Source organism: Dama dama, chromosome 4 (genome assembly GCF_033118175.1).
Source record: "Dama dama isolate Ldn47 chromosome 4, ASM3311817v1, whole genome shotgun sequence".
In the NCBI taxonomy this organism is placed as follows: domain Eukaryota; kingdom Metazoa; phylum Chordata; class Mammalia; order Artiodactyla; family Cervidae; genus Dama; species Dama dama.
Window position 1 is genome coordinate 22,007,856 of NC_083684.1, and position 16,891 is coordinate 22,024,746.

Genomic DNA, 16,891 nt, shown 5'->3' on the forward strand with positions numbered 1-16,891 from the left:
CACTGGAACCACTGGAACTCAAGTCAGGTTGAATCATTTTGTAGTGTGTATAGTAGAAAACATTTAGAGAAACTCAGTTTTGAGGTAAAGTTTGAACTGTCAGTCTTAAACTATGGACTTTAAATAGAGTCAGGATATTACAGCAGAGTTATAATTTCAGGAAGTGAAAGATGAAAATAAAATATCCAAAGTTAATCAGATACTCTGGAGTTTTTATATATATAAGCATCCTTTTATATTCTTGTCTTTAACTGGAAAGATCAAGAGACTGACAAATTGAGCTGAGGTCAGAATCTCAGAGGTGATAATTAAAAAGACTGCTCATATTATGTAGAGTGTTCAAAGGAATATGAACATACCTAGCTTTCTTTGAAATTTGCAGGCCTAAAATTAATGTGTCTGATAATTTAAAGTAGGTGATAATTGATTCTTTATGTAGGCTTCCTTGGTGACTATTTTAAAAATTTGTTTCTGAATAGAAATAAATGCTTGTGGTTTTTTTAGGTGAATTTTATTCTTCTGTAAATCCAGGCCATATACCTAAAAGCAATGGTGCAGTTTTTAGATGACAGTCAAACAATATCATTTACTAGCCTTTGATCTTAGTGTAAAAATATGGTGACATAATGGATTATTTTCTTTTTGCACACATTTCTTAGAGGCTGGCAGAGGAAGAGATCTGAACAAGTACTTTGGTGAATTTAGATAAACGATTTATTCCTGACTAGAAAATAGAACCCTGGAGAAAGAAATGGCAACCCACTCCAGTATTGTTGCCTGGAGAATTCCATGGACAGAGGAGCCTGGCAGGCTACAATCCATGGGGTTGCAAGAGTTGGACACGACTTAGCAACTAAAGAGAGAGAGAGAAAATAGAAATTGGCTGTTTATCTGAATCAAATGGTGGCAAGAATTGCCAAATTTGCCATTTCACTTCATTACTTATAAATTATCCTACTTAGATTGCATCTTTTAAAAAATTCAATTCAAGGTAGACTGATTTAACATGTAATTAACTTTAATTATCAGCCTAAGGATAAATAAGTCCCCTTCTTTTGTATATTCATTTGACTCCCAATGTCTCATACATATTTATTTCTCTGCACTTTTGTTCTAACTGCTCTACTTGCCCCGCCTTGCCCCCAAATTCAGATCCTAGTTCTGGTCCTCACCTTTTGCATGAAGTACCCCAAGCTTGCTATGTTGTTTTCTGCTGTAAACTTCAGCATTTGTTCACTCACCTGGTACTTAGTCATGTATTGCCATGTGCAGTGTTGTTTTGTTTAATATTCATCTGATTTAGGGCTGTATATCACCTGGGCCAGCTCCTTGGTATCAGAGGTCATGTTCTGTCTTGTGCCCTCAAAGTAGAGGGCATATTACTCTGACAGTGGCAGCTACTGCATGAAGGTTTGCTGGACTCAATTTTGTCAGTAGGGATGACAAGTAGGGACTTGCAAATAATAGAAAGACAGTTTAGCAGTGATCTGGTTGAGAGACAGCCTCATTCATTCCTTGTTCATTTATTGTCAGAGTTAAGAGAAATTTAAGAAATAATATTAGGATTGAGAAATCATTTTGTTTTATGAGCTAATACTGTTTACATTTTTCCTGTTAACCCGTGTTCATACACAGAACGAGTGTGGTATTTGGTTCTAGGGGCTAGTACTACTAGGTTTTTCTTTCAGTCAGCGTATTTTATCTTCAGGGCAAATGCATCTTTGAAATTGGTGAGAAAGGTAATGAAGCAACGTAAAATTTGTGATAGTGTTCTTCCTTTTCTCATGTTTTTTCCTGAGTATTCTCTTATAATGGAAGCAGTTGCTGTGTTCCAATTTTACTCTCTGTGTTTTCAAAATATCTAGGTTGTTAATAAAAGGACAAAGCCATGTTTACTTAACAGCTGTACTATTGAAGATGGAAAGCGTTAATGGCTAAAGAGTAAATTTTTTTTAACTTGGTTAGGAGACCAGTTACCATTTTTGTTACACTTGGTTTTTTTATTAAAGCTTTTGGTTTTTATGTTCATTTGATTTTTTTATTCATGTTTTTGGGTTTTACTTGAAAGATAATTTTTAGTGTGGGAAATTACCTAATGTAGAACTTAAGATGAAAGCTTCTGTGTCAGAGACTTAATTTTGAACCCTTGTCTCTGTTATACTAAGATTTAGCATCATTTTCAGTAAAATGGGGACACTTATGTCCACATAAGGAGATTAAACAAGATAATCCATGTGAAGCACAAAACACATTGCCTTACACATGGTGAATAATAGCAAGTATTATATACATTATGATTTGAGATTCTTCTGTCTTCATATTTTAATCAAGTGGTTTTTATATCAGAAATTCTAGATATCTCAATTCATTTAGTTTGATCATTCTTTATTAGGTCTGTACAATTCAGATTTTGTGAATCCAAATTAGTTCTTAATTCCTTGTTAGAAGTGTTAGCTAAATTATTTTTTATTTTTATTAAAATAAATATCCTTTATTAGTTATCTTGTGATAAATACATTTTGGTTTATAAGACAACTGACAGGATGGGGAAAATATAAAAATAACATTTATTTTTTAAAATTATAAAAGTAGTTTATTATTGCAAGAAATCTGAGCAATACTTAAAGGTATGTAAAAAGTTAAAATCTTCTGTAATGCCACTCTCAAATGCAACCAATGTTAATATTTTTGTAAACTTTTCTTTACTTGTCTTTGTTTTTTTAATTATATTATTTTTGTAAATTAAGGTAACATTGATGTATAAATGTGAAATTTAGTCTGGTCAGATTGCCCAGTTTTCTACAAGTTCTTTTATGTTAATACAGGAAAATTTTTTCTCTCTCATTCCAGGGCTGTTCTTGGTCAGTTATATTTGTGGATCTCGATGCCCATAATCGCAACCGGCAAACTTTGTGCTCATTGTTACCCAGAGAATCAAGATCTCATGTGAGATATTTTTATAATAAATTAATGTGAACTGTTGTTTATGATTGTTGTGTAGTTTTGTCCTTTATCCAAGAAAGTGCTCCGAAGTGTGAGAAGTTGGTAGAAGAGGTGAGGAGAGACAGTGTTGCCACTCCCTCCTCTGGCCTGTGGAGGTCATGTTCAGGAAGTGAGCAGAGCTGTGGAGAAAGCGGCTTTGTCTTTTCAGTTTTTGTAGAGCCGTAGAGAACTACATATATATTTTTTTCTTTTTGAGGAAGTAGTAACAGTATACCAAAATGAATTTTTTTTTTTGGTCATGGAATATTATATATTAGAAATGTAGAAAGATATTTTTCATAAGTTAAATTTCTTTTGAATAGGATTGCTTTCCTTATTTCTTTTCTCTCATTCTACTCACCTTTTTCTTCATCTGATAAACTCTTATAGGCCTATATAGTACCTGATTGCCAATTTTTGTAGGGATAATTCATGGCTCTATTCTTGAAAATACCCGAAATGGAATAATTTAGTTATTTTAAGATAACTATTTTATAGAAGTAATACAAGATTATGGTAGAAGACAAATAGAGTTTACAAACAAGCAAATAATAAGAATATATCCACTCATTTTCCACTATTCAATTATAATCTTAGGGTGATACATTTGGGTTTGTATGTATTTTTATATACACATATAATACTTTTATTTTACAAAACTGGAAGAATATTGTTCATAATGCTTGATAACCTGTTTCTTTGAACAGACAAGTTTCTGTGTCAGTAAACATTTCTGTAATATAAATTTTATTGGCTGCTACTTTACTAAGCCAATTGTTGGACATTTAGATTGTTTTCTGGTTTTCACTATTATTAACAAATTGTTATGACAAACTAGTTGTAGTGATTAATTATTGGTGAAAATTTGTACACAGTGATGTAATGTACTAAAATTTGAGTCCAGTGTTGAACCTTGAAAATACTCCTTGTAGCTGAATAAAGTTTTATCTCCTCTGTAAGGTTCACTAAACCATGCCATATAAACACCTGTCTGTCCCTTGAAGCACAGCAGTCTCACTGTCCGTTAGATAACCTTAGCGGCTTTACATCTCTGTGAGTCTCCTTGGGCTGTGCTGATCATATCTCTATAGGCACTTATATTCCCTTCTTTTTCTTCTTGCCCCTAGAACACAGATGCTGCCCTGCTCCCCTGCATCAGTTATCCTGCATTTGCCTTGGATGATGAAGTTCTCTTTAGCCAGACGCTTGATAAAGTGATTAGAAAATTAAAAGGAAAATATGGATTTAAGCGTTTCTTGAGAGATGGATATAGAACATCATTGGAAGATCCCAATAGACGCTACTACAAACCAGCTGAAATTAAGGTATCAAAAATATTCCATATCAGATAGCATAACAGAATGATAAAAAAACACGGATTCAGAAGACAGACTTCTTGTCTTTGAATTATGGCTTTGCCACTCATTAGCTGTCTCACCTTGGGCAAGTTAATTAACCTCTCTGTATATAATATTGTTCATTGGTAAAAATAATGTTAGTACCTACTATTATTGAGGTTTTATAAGAATTAAATCAATTAATGTATATAAAAGTATTTAAAACTGTGCTTGGCACATAGTAAACTTGATAAACATTAATGTGAAGGCCCATTTGCTCATATTGGGTCATGTTGATTCATTAAGTGAGTAATTTTTCTTTTGCACTTTCAATATTTTGCATGCCTACTATACCATTTGTCTAAGATAATAGAAAATATCTATTTGTGACCTAATTTTCAATCTGTTAAGCAAATGCTCTTTTTTATTTCACTTATGCACTTCCCTCTAAAATATACTCCTCTAAACATTTAGTTTTAAAGATTTTATATTTCAAATAAATACGCAGCAGTCGTTGTCAGCTACTTCAGTAAAAGACCCTTTGGGGAGTCCATTTCGTAAATACTTGTCAGAATGGCCTCTGACCCCTCGTCCATCATTTTCCATTGAGAACATGGAAAAGTTCTCAAAGAATGAAGATATTTCAAGACAGGAGATTCTATTGCATGAGTGTAGCCTCAAGCCTCAAATATCTCAGAGTAAATCACTTTCCTTTTCCTCCACCCGCACCAAAGTGGGGCTTCCCCAGTGATAAAGAGTCCGCCTGCAATTTAGGAGACACAGGAGACACAGGTTTGATCCCTGAGTTGGGAAGATCCCCTGAAGAAGGAAATAGCAACCCACTCCAGCATTCTTGTTTGGGAAATCCCGGGACAAGGGAACCTGTCGGGCTACAGTCCATGGTGTAGCAAAGAGTCAGACATGACTGACGTGACTAAGCATGCATACATACTATACATCTGCATTTATTCTAGCTGTTTTTAAGCTTCCCAGAAGATTATAAAACCTCCCAGAAAAGTAAGCATCCAGTAACATTGCTGAAGACTATGCTTTAATGGGGTAGATTGAAAATCATTAAAAAAGAAAACTCCAAACCCCTCCCTACCTGCCTCCTGATGCCTCTCTCATTGTCCCTTCTAAAGAGCATCTGTGTTCTAGTTGGGGACTAGTCGAGCTAGTCCTAGTTGGACTTCAGCTTTCAGTGCTTCTTTGCTTGTTCCAGGAATACAGGATTGCTGTTGGTTTCTTTAACAGACAGCGTCCTTTAATGCATCTCTGGTTTATACTGCTCTTTTTTCTCTGTGGAGTTCCTGTAGCTCATCTCCCCAGAGAGACTCATCAAGCATTAACCGAAGCATTTCCTTTCCTATCAACCCTTTCCTGACCCCCTGGGCAGGCTCAGATGCTTCATGCTCTTGGTTCTTGATATATACCATATATAGACATTTTGTAATGTGCTGCAGTTGTTTTATTTATATGACTATTTCTCCACTAGGGCAGATTTTCTATCTTTTTTATCTCCATAGCCCTCTGTCTAGTGATGCCTGGCATTACTAAGTAAATATTTATTGAATGAATGACTACTGTGTGATGGGTTAATAAATGAATGAGCTTTTGAATAATAAGAATTCTGAGAAAACTTTTTTAAAAAGAAGAAAGTACTTATAAAATCAATCCAGTTTTTTTATTACAAGAAACTTTCCTAAAAAAAAAAAAGAAACTTTCCTATGATGTAAGTGTTCTAATTAATATCATTGTTCTAATATAATTGTTCTAAATAATTGTTCATGAAATTTTTAATGTTTTTATTTTCTGTTTTAGCTGTTTGATGGCATTGAATGTGAATTTCCCATATTTTTCCTTTACATGATGATTGATGGTGAGTTTTTCTCCTGAAATTTAAACTGTAGGAAATAAGTAGTTTAAAGAAGAGCAGAAATAAAGTATGACTCCTTTCAGCTAGCAAAATAGACTGCAATTAGTGATGTTAACTACTTTACATTTTTATATGCTATTCTTCTACTTTCTGAGTTAATGTTAAATCATTTAGGGCTTCCCTAGTGGCTCAGATGGTAAAGACTCTGCCTGCAATGCAGGAAACCTGGGTTTGATCCGTGGGTTGGAAAGATCCCCTGGAGAACAAAATGGCAATCTACTCCGATATTCTTGCCTGGAAAATCCCATGAATAGAGAAGCCTGGAGGGTACGGATACAACTGAGTGACTAACACTTTCACTTTCACTTACCCTTCTGCTTTCTGAGTTAATGTTAAATCACTTAAAGAATTTAAAAAATACTTTGAAGGATTTTAAAAATGATACAAGTATATTTTCATATTTACAAATAATCTTTATGCATAAGAACTATGAATACTGCAGTTTATGACATTGTGAATGTCTGTCTATAATATTTACACTTAAGAACAGAGAAATTTTGATTAAAATTCAGATTTTAGTTCTGAATGCTAACATGATCTTCTAAAATCAGCGTCCCAGAAGACTATCATATATATTTATTTGCTTTACCTTTTTCCATTTTATTATTTACATACAAAATTACCAAAATAATTACAATTGGGGTAATTTTTCTAAGGCAAAATTTCTATGATGCTTACTGAGCTCAAATGCTATTGATTTTGTATTTTACATTTTAGGTGTTTTTAGAGGCAATCCCAAGCAAGTAAAAGAGTATCAAGATCTTCTGACTCCAGTACTTCATCACACCACAGAAGGTATAGTTGGGATGCTTTTTCGAGACATTCTTTCTACCAGTGTTTCCTTAATGTTCCTTTGAAGTGTATAAATGATTGCCTTTTAAACAGAACAGTTTATATTCAATTGAAAAAATGAATGGGGCTGCAAATGGATTAGAAAGAGTAATCTCTTAACTTGTTATAATAAAACTATTTTTTATAAAAGGAGCTCATTAGACAAAAGATGGAGATGGAGATGAATTTTAAGAGGTCATGGCTATAGTGGCTACCCAATAGTTTGCCAGGTGTGCAGGGGTTCTTCATCTGTTACCTACTGTGAAACTCCTTCACTGTATGTAATATGATGATAATAAAAAATGACTAATTTTTATCCATGTCACCAGAAATGCTTTGTTCACGAATGCTGCCCCCTTTAGAGGGCCACGTAGGGAGGCTCTAGCCTAACGGTCCTACCACCACCAAGAATATTTTGGCCTCCTCTTTGGAGATGTTTCCAGGGCTTTTCACATTATTTTGAAATAAATGTCTACAATAGTTCTAAAATGTCATCCTTTGAGGATGGATTTAGTATCCTAGAACTGGTCAGAAGGTCCAGGCTTATGAGTAATATATTGGTTTCAGTTAAGCACCAGCAGGGACCATAAAGGAAACATAAGTGATTTTTCTATATGACTCAAAAAATAATTCTCAAAAAAATTCCAAAGGAGAAGTTCCAGATATCTTAGGTGTTTGAATGGATTGGTAAAATAACAACATCTGGAAGTTAAAAATTTTGGTGTGTTGATTAAAAAAACGGATGGACTTACAGACGTGCACAAACTGGCAATCACGGCAGTAGGCCCCATTCCTGTCGTACATGAAGTTTATGATATTCTTCAGGGTTTTCCACAAATATCTTAGAGTCATTATATTATGTGCTCACCCTTTAAGATATTTATAATGTTAAAGTAGCAAAATGATTATGGAAAACACTGAATTTCAAATAAATGTTAATATTTAAAACAAGTCATTTTTGTCCTTATGCCCCAAATAACCACTAGTCCAGTGTGAGACATAATGTAATGAATGTTGTAATGAATATGTTTAAAATCCCTGAATCAGGTCTTTTAGTATTCAGTGAAAAATCATTGATGCATTGAGGTAATAATTTGTGTATCACACTTAGGCTTCATCCTATTGAAAGAGAGATGTTGAAACTATTCTCTGTGTTTCTTAGACCTTTTCACTGGTTTTAGACAGAGGTATCACTGTTGATTGGTGCATGAATAAAGAAGCAAATTTTACAGAAATCTGTGCAGTATTATTAGAAAAATTAAGTTCACTGTGGGCTGATGATACAGAAGTCTTCTGTAGCACTATTAGAAAGTTGGTTTCCCCTCATTGATATCATCCACAGAGATTCTAGTCTTAAATAATTTTTAGTTTCTACCAAGAAATATTTTTAAATGGGTTGGTCATGGGAGGAAGATGGATTTTTTTTTCTTTTCTCTTCAATGATATTGAATGGTAGATAATGGGCTTAATGTTTAAAATGGGGATTTCTTTGCTTTCAGCAATTGCTCAGGGTTACAATTCTTCACTTAAGATTATATAGTATCTCATTTGTAAAGCTTCCACAGACTAATCCTATTACAAATAGCTTCTTCTGTAGCTCTAAACATTTGCATACTTTATATTTATCAATTCACTTTAAGGTGTTAAATGTTGTTAGAAGAGATTATGTACATGAGATTATGTACGAGAGATTATGGCTAATTTATAACATATGCTGTCAAATTAGTTTTAAAGTAAAGAAACTTTTCCCACATTATTGTGGGACAACCTTTCTGTCTTTGAAGGGAAAATTCAGGGAGGACACTGATTGGTTATATTTTAAATACTTATTTTTAAATTCCATAGGTTATCCTGTCATACCAAAGTACTATTATGTGCCAGCTGATTTTGTAGAACATGAAAAAAGAAACCCTGGTAGTCAGAAGCGATTCCCTAGCAACTGTGGCCGTGATGGAAAACTGTTTCTTTGGGGACAAGCCCTTTATATCATTGCAAAACTCCTGGGTAAGTGAAGAAGACTGGGAATTTTTCTTTTTTCCTTATTGTCAAGTTTTTAGAAATAAGTATGTCTTTGTTGGCATTTGTTTTGGATTTGGGTGGTATTTCATGCTGTCAAGAGGCCTTGAGGGAGATTTTTGTTTTTTGTTTTTTTTAATTGGTGGAAAATTGCTTTACAGTGTTGTGTTGGTTTCTGTTGTACAACACAAATGGGTCTTACTTACATATGGCGCTAGTGGTAAAGAACCTGCCCGCCAGTGCAGGAGACACAACATGCAGATTGGACCCCTGGTGGGGGGCGGAGATCCCCTGCAGGAGGGTGTGGCAGCTCACTCCAGTATTCTCGCCTGGAGAATTCCTTGGACAGAGGAGCCTGGCGGTTTACATTCCATGGGGTCACACAGAGTCAGACACAAGTAAAGAAACTTAGCATACACACACCCCTCTCTCTTGAGCCTCCCTCCACTCCCCCATCTCACCCCTTTAGGTCATCACAGAGGACCAAGCTGGGCTCCCTGTGTTACATATGGCTGTAAAACATATGTAAAACAGCTTCCCACTGTTTCACTCATGATAGTGTTTCTGTGTCAATGCTACTTTCTTAGTTCGTCCCACTCTCACCTTCCTCTGCTGTGTCCACAAGTCTATTCTCCACTAGGTTCATCAGTACCATTTTTCTAGATTTCATATATACACATTAATATACTTGTTTCTCTCTTTCTGACTTTACTCTGTATCAGAGGCTCTAGGTTCATCCATCTCACTACAACTGACTCAAATTCATTCTTTTTAATGGCTGAGTAATATTCCATTGTGTATATGTACCACATCTTCTTTATCCATTCATCTGTCGATGGACATCTAGGTTGCTTCCATATCTTGGCTAGTGTAAATATTGCCACAGCAAAGAGTGGAGAACATGGGTCTTTTAGAATTGTGGTTTTCTCAGGGTATATGCCCAGTACTGGGATTGCTGAGTTATATGGTAGATTTACTCCTAGTTTTTTAAGGAATTTTCCTACTGCTTTCCATAATGACTATGTCAGTTTACATTCCCACCAACAGTGCAGGAAGTTCCCTTTTCTCCACATCCTCTACAGCATTTATTTTCTGTGGGTTTTTTTTTTTTTTTTTTTATGATGGCTATTCTGACTGGTATGAGGTGATACCTCATTGTAATTTTGATTTGCATTTCTCTAATAATGGGTGATGTTGAGCATCTTTTCATGTGTTTATTGACCATCTGTATGTCTTCTTTGGAGAAATGTCTGTTTATGTCTTCTGCACATTTTTGATTGAATTATTTGTTTTTCTGATATTCAGCTATATGTGGTGCTTATATATTTTTGGGATTAATCCTTTGTCACTTGCTTCATTTGCAATTATTTGCTCGAATTCTGAGGGTTGTCTTTTCATCTTGTGTATAGTTTCCTTTGCTGTGCAAAAGCTTTTAAGTTTAATTAAGTCCCATTTGTTTATTTTTGTTTTTATTTCCATTAATCTGGGAGGTGGATCAGAGGGAATCTTCCTGCCTATATATTCCTTTAAAAATAAAAGTGAAAGTCACTCAGTCACCTCCAACTGTTTGCAACTCCATGAACTATACAGTTCATGGAATTCTCCAGGCCAGAATACTGGAGTTGGAAGCCTTTCCCTTCTCCAGGATATCTTCCCAACCCAGGGATTGAACCCAGGTCTTCTGCATTGCAGGCAGATTCTTTACCAGCTGAATCACAAGGGAAACCCAAGAATACTGGAGTGGATAGCCTATCCCTTCTCCAGCAGATCTTTCTGACCCAGAAATTGAACTGGGGTCTCCTGCATTGCAGGTGGATTCTTTACCAACTGAGCTATCAAGGAAGAGCTATATAATTTCTGGCCTTGCATTTAAATCTTTAATCTATTTTGAGTTTATTTTTGTGTGTGGTGTTAGGAAGTGTTCTAATTTCATTCTTTTACATGTAGCTGTCCAATTCTTCCAGCACCACTTACTGAAGAGGCTGTCTTTTCTCCATTGTATATTCTTGACTCATTTGTCAAAAATAAATAGTCATAGGTGCATCAGTTTATCTCTAGGATTTCTATCTTGTCCCATTGGTCTGTATTTCTGTATTGGTGCCAGTATCATACTGTCTTGATGATTATAGCTTTGTAGTATAGCTTGAAGTCAGAAAGGTTGATTTTTCCAGCTCCCTTTTTCTCTTTCAAGATTGCTTTGGCTATTCACAGTCTTTTGTGTTTTCATACAAATTGTGAAATTTTTTGTTCTAGTTCCATGAAAAATACCATTGGTAGTTTGATAGGGATTGCATTGAATTTGTAGATTGCTTTGAGCAGCATAGTCATTTTGGCAATATTGATTCTTCCATTTCAAGAATATGGTATATCTCTCCATCTATTTGTGTTGTCCTTGATTTCTTTCATCGTTGTCTTATAGTTTCCTATATGCAGCTTTTTTGTCTCCTCTGGTAGGTTTATTATAGGTATTTGTTGCAGTGGAGAATGGGATTATTTCCTGAATTTCTCTTTCTGACTTTTCATTGTTAGTGTATAGAAATGCAAAGGATTTCTGTGTATTATTTGTATATCCTGAAGCTTTACTAAATTCATTGATTAACTCTAATAGTTTTTTGGTGACATTTTTTAGGGTTAGAAAACATCTATACACATATAAAAAATATATTAAAATCTGTGTATAGATGTTTGTCATCAGCGAACAGTGAGTTTTACTTCTTTTCCAGTCTGGGTTCTTTTTATCCTTTTCTTTGCTCAGTGCCTTGGCTAGGACTTCTGAAACTATATTGAATAATAATGGTGAGAGTGGGCACCCTTGTCTTGTTCCTGATCTTAGAGATTAACACTATCACTTTTTCACCAGGGAGAATAATGTTTGCTGTGGGTTTGTTGTATATAGCCTTTATTAAGTTGAGATAGGTTCCTTCCCGGAGAAGGCAATGGCACCCCACTCCAGTACTCTTGCCTGGAAAATCTCATGGATGGAGGAGCCTGGTAGGCTGCAGTCCATGGGGTCGCTAAGAGTCGGACACGACTGAGCGACTTCACTTTCACTTTTCACTTTCATGAATCGGAGAAGGAAATGGCAACCCACTCCAGTGTTCTTGCCTGGAGAATCCCAGGAACGAGGGTGCCTGGTGGGCTGCCGTCTATGGGATCGCAGAGAATTGGACACGACTGAAGCGACTTAGCAGCAGCAGCAGCAGCAGCAGGTTCCTTCTATGCCAATTTTCTGGAGAGTTTTTATTGTATATGGGTCTTCAATTTTGTTGAAAGATTTCTCTGCATCTATTGAGATGATCATGTAGTTTTTATCTTTTAATTTATTAATGTAGTATATCACATTGATTGATTTGCATATATTGAAGAATGCTTGCATCCCTGGAGTGAACCCCACTTGATCATGGCGTATGATTCTTTTAATGTGTTGTTGGATTCTGTTTGCTAGAACTTCATTGAGGATTTTTGTATGTATGTTCATCAGTGATATTGGCATGTAATTTTCTTTTTTTGTGATATCTTTGTCTGGTTTTGGTATCAGGGTGATGGTGGCCTTATAGAATGAGTTTGGGAGTTTTCATCTTGGAGTTTCTTATCATCTAAAAATATATTAATATGTCTATTGAACCAAATGATGATGGACAGTTTCTGGGAAGAAAATCAAATAGGTGTGTGGGTACCACTATGATCATTTAGGGGCTGCATTCAGCTTAGTGTATAGGTTCCTAACAGAAGGCTATGGAAACTTTTAGTCTCTTTTATAAATGTAATACAATTCTAACTTAGTATAACAACCATGCTTTATCATAGCTTTATCATAGCTATCGTCATCCACTTTGCAAAAGAAATCAGGTATATCAGAGTTCTCTTCTTTCCAATAAATACGTGTTGGCAGTTGACTCAGTAACAGGGAGGAATAATGGGGCCATTATTCATAATCTTTTGAAGAATTATTTTTCAGCTTATCCTAAAACTTCAGCCTAGTGTCTTCGGACACATTTAAATGAAGGTTAATTTAATGAACACAAAAAAGCTTTATGCATCTTCCTGTGCCCCATTCCTTGATAAAATTTTTAACATTATTAGTATTTCCATTAAAAAGGTTATCGTATTAGTCAGAATTTTTTTATGACAAACAGTCTATGAAGCAGGCTGATTGTAAATACTGTACCTGCACTAAAAGAAATGCTTACTGTGTGAAATACGGTTACTGTCTTTATTGTTCTTAGCATTACTGCCTAAAACCTGAACTTCTTGGTGCTATAAGAGTAATCACCTTGGTTTCTTTTTTTACATTGCACTAGGGGAAAATATTTCCAAGTCCAGATTTCCGATTTAAGATTTACATGAATGATACATTGAAGAAGGAAATGGCAACTCAGTCCTGTTTTCTTGCCTTGGAAATCGCACAGACAGGGGAGCCTGGTGGGCTACTGTCCATGGGATTACAGAGTCGGACATGACTTAGTGACTGAGTGTGCATGCAAACAATGATATATAGGAGCAAACAGAAGCTAACCAAAGAAGAGAGAATTATGTTATTGCTGTTTTCAGTTTGCGCATTTCCTAACTGTATTTTCTGGGTCTCCATATTTACTTAATGCTAATTTAAGAGCCTATTGAAAAATGTTCTTCTCTAAAGGAACAGTTCTTTGATAAGGAATTGATATTATTTATACAGATTTTGCTTTGAGTTTCTGAAAGAAAAAAATCTATACATGAAGTAGTTTTCTTAGCATCAAGTCAAGTTGCTAAGGTTATCTGTAATTAGAATTTTATTTCCATCTTGTTATCATGAATACAAAGAAGCCTAAGCGAAATAAAACATATTTTGGAAGAGGAATAGTAAACCTAAGACAAGAATTTTAACATAAGAATCGTAAGTTTCTGTATACTATGCTTGGAAATTACAGGTGAGCATGATGAAATTTTCCTGTGAGCATGAGACTGAAAACTGGTACCTGGGCTATAATTTGAGATCTAAACTGCCTTCATCCTGCTTTTTGCTATATATCCAGCCTGTGATTGATACAGCTAGAAAGATTGCTATTTGAGCGAAGTCTCAGGATAAAAGTAAGAAGGCTAATTAATTGGGAATACAGAATTGACCATATTCTACATAAGCAGATTGAGCTTTAAAAATAAAGAGGATTGAAAATATCAATCAGTAAAAAAAATTGAACTTTCGTTACTCCAAGATAAATGTATTAAATGTAGACAGGTTTTGAATGGAGATAGCATTTTCTTCTGTTAAGATCAGAGTGAACAGAAATAGTCCAGATCATGCCTTCATCTCTGTTTCATGACCATTTTGAATAAGAAAATCTTTAAAGAAATAGTCAATTTCTCTTTTTCCTGCTGTACTTCTAAAAAGGCAGTAGAGAACCTGCAAAAGGTGTGTTGCAAGCTACAAATCCATATTCTTATCTCCTGCTAAAAAAAAAAAAAAAAAAAAAAAACAGAGAGATGCTGCATATTAATTAGCACTTTGACCTAGCTGTGTGTCATCTGGTTAACAACTCGCTGGTTAAAATGAATAAGATCTCGGAAGACTGAATCATTTAGTTGCTCTTGACTGTTGTATTCTTGCCCCTCCCTCCCTGCGCCCTCGCTAAGAACCATCCAGTTTCTATGGATGTTAAGATTCCAGCCACCACATTTACGAACAAAGTCTTACTTATTCATTAAAGGACCCTCAGTTGGATATCTGCTTAACAATATTTTGTGGGCAGTTAATTGGAATTATATGGAAATAATACAACATAAACCTCTGAAAATATTCTATAATATATGGCTTTCACTAATTCAGGTGAAATTTAATGTTTTGCTCTATGTATACCTTAATGATGGAGAAGGAAATGGCAGCCCACGCTAGTACTCTTGCCTGGAAAATTCCATGGATGGAGGAGCCTGGTAGGCTACAGTCCATGGGGTCGCAAAGAGTCGGACACAACTGAGCGACTTCACTTTCTTTCTTTCTATGGTTCCTTTTGGAGAGGGAAATGGCAACCCACTCCAGTGTTCTTGCCCAGAGAATCCCATGGATGGAGGGGCCTGGTGGGCTACAGTCTATGGGGTTGCAGAGAGTTGGACACGACTAAGCAACTAACACACACATTACCCTAATGAATAATATATGACAAAGCTATGTGACTTTATTTCACTGTTAGAGCAGAAAGACTCAGTACGCTATTTCTTGGCCCAAGACCTGAACTACCCACTGTGTTCTTAGAAAATAGTTAATTATTACAATAATTTTTTTATCATTAGAAAATTTAGACTTTTAGAAAGTCAGTTTGCTGTGAAATAGGTAAATAAACCACAAACATGTTATTTTAAACCAAATAAAATGTTATTTCAGATATAACATTTGACTTAGAATAAAATGATCATTAGTTATACCTTTAATTTTTGTTTGCATTTGAAAGTTTATAAAATGTTCATGTGAGTCTGTAGAAAGCCATGTAATTTTTTGAGTTTTTTGCATAAATAACCTTAATATTTATCACATAAAAGTCATTTGAAAATCGTGATCTTTAGATTGAAATCTTTCTGAGGTCAAACTAGAGTAATGTAAGATAACATACAGTTAATGATAACTTTAAAACTTTCCCAAAACCATTATTTAACTTTACTATATTTTCTTATTCAATATTTTTTTTAAAGAGAAACTAGCATATCAGTTGTTTAGCTTTGGAAAAAAGCCTGACCTCCAGACTTGAGCTTGTGTTTTTAATAAATAATAGCCCCCCTCCCCTTATCCACGAGTATACATTCTATGACCCACCCCCCTGTGGATGCCTGAAACCATGGAGAATACCAAATCCTATATGTACTATGTTTTTTCTTATGCATACATAGCTATGATAAAGTATAATTTATAAATTAAGCATAGTAAGAGGTTAGCAACAATAGCTAATGATAAAAAAGAATAATTTTATAATTTAATAATTTTTAATAGTATACTGCAATAAAAGTTGTGGAATGTGGTCTCCCTCAAAGAAAAAAACCTTATTGTATTGTACTAACACCTCTTCTTGTGATAATGTGAGATGATAAAGTGCCTACATGATGAAATGAGGTGAGGTGAATGATGTAGGCCTTGTGACATAGCATTAGTTTTCTCTTGACCTATTGAGGAGATGTCAGAAGTAGGATCATCTGCTTCTGGGAATCCTGGATCATGGAGCCTTGACAATGTTGATGGTTCAATGTCAGGAGCAGACCATGTCCATAATTAGAGATCTTGGGATGACTGGGGTTACTGGGTAGAAGGACTGCCCTAGATTTTATCATGCTATTCAGGACATAGGCACAGGATTTAAACATTGTCTGTGCACATGGATACTAAGTTGTTTCAGTTGTGTCCAGCTACTGTGTGCGACCCTTTGGACCATAGTCCACCAGGCTCCTCTGTCCATGGGATTCTCCGGGTAGTGGGTTGCCATGCCCTCCACCATGATCTTCACGACCTAGAGATGGGACCTGCATCTCTTAACTCTCCTGCATTGGCAGACGGGTTCTTTACCACTAGTGTCACCTGGGAAGGGAAGCCCTATGAATTGTTTATTTCTGGAATTTTGCATTTATTATTTTTGGACTGTGATTGACCACGGGTAACTGAAACTGCAGAAAGTGAAACTGTAGATTAGGGGACTACTATATATGCAACTATTTTTACCCTTTACATCTGACATTCATAGTGATGACCTCATTTAGGTACTACCGTAAGATCCCAAATCATAAAGATTAGAGCTTTTACATACTTTGTAAATTAAGATAGGTGAACAGA

The 16,891-nt window shown here is 35.2% G+C and overlaps 1 protein-coding gene across 4 annotated transcripts in view; it reads left to right on the forward strand.

Moving 5' to 3' along the window:
* Positions 1 to 16,891, forward strand: part of PHKB (phosphorylase kinase regulatory subunit beta) — a 218,252-nt gene that overhangs the window by 102,331 nt on the left and 99,030 nt on the right. For all 4 annotated transcript variants that reach the window (XM_061138445.1, XM_061138447.1, XM_061138444.1 and 1 more), the window contains 5 exons: positions 2,851 to 2,946; positions 4,110 to 4,307; positions 6,141 to 6,198; positions 6,973 to 7,050; positions 8,932 to 9,090. In XM_061138445.1, the coding sequence (XP_060994428.1) occupies positions 2,851 to 2,946; positions 4,110 to 4,307; positions 6,141 to 6,198; positions 6,973 to 7,050; positions 8,932 to 9,090 (589 nt within the window). The remainder of the gene's footprint in view (positions 1 to 2,850; positions 2,947 to 4,109; positions 4,308 to 6,140; positions 6,199 to 6,972; positions 7,051 to 8,931; positions 9,091 to 16,891) is intronic.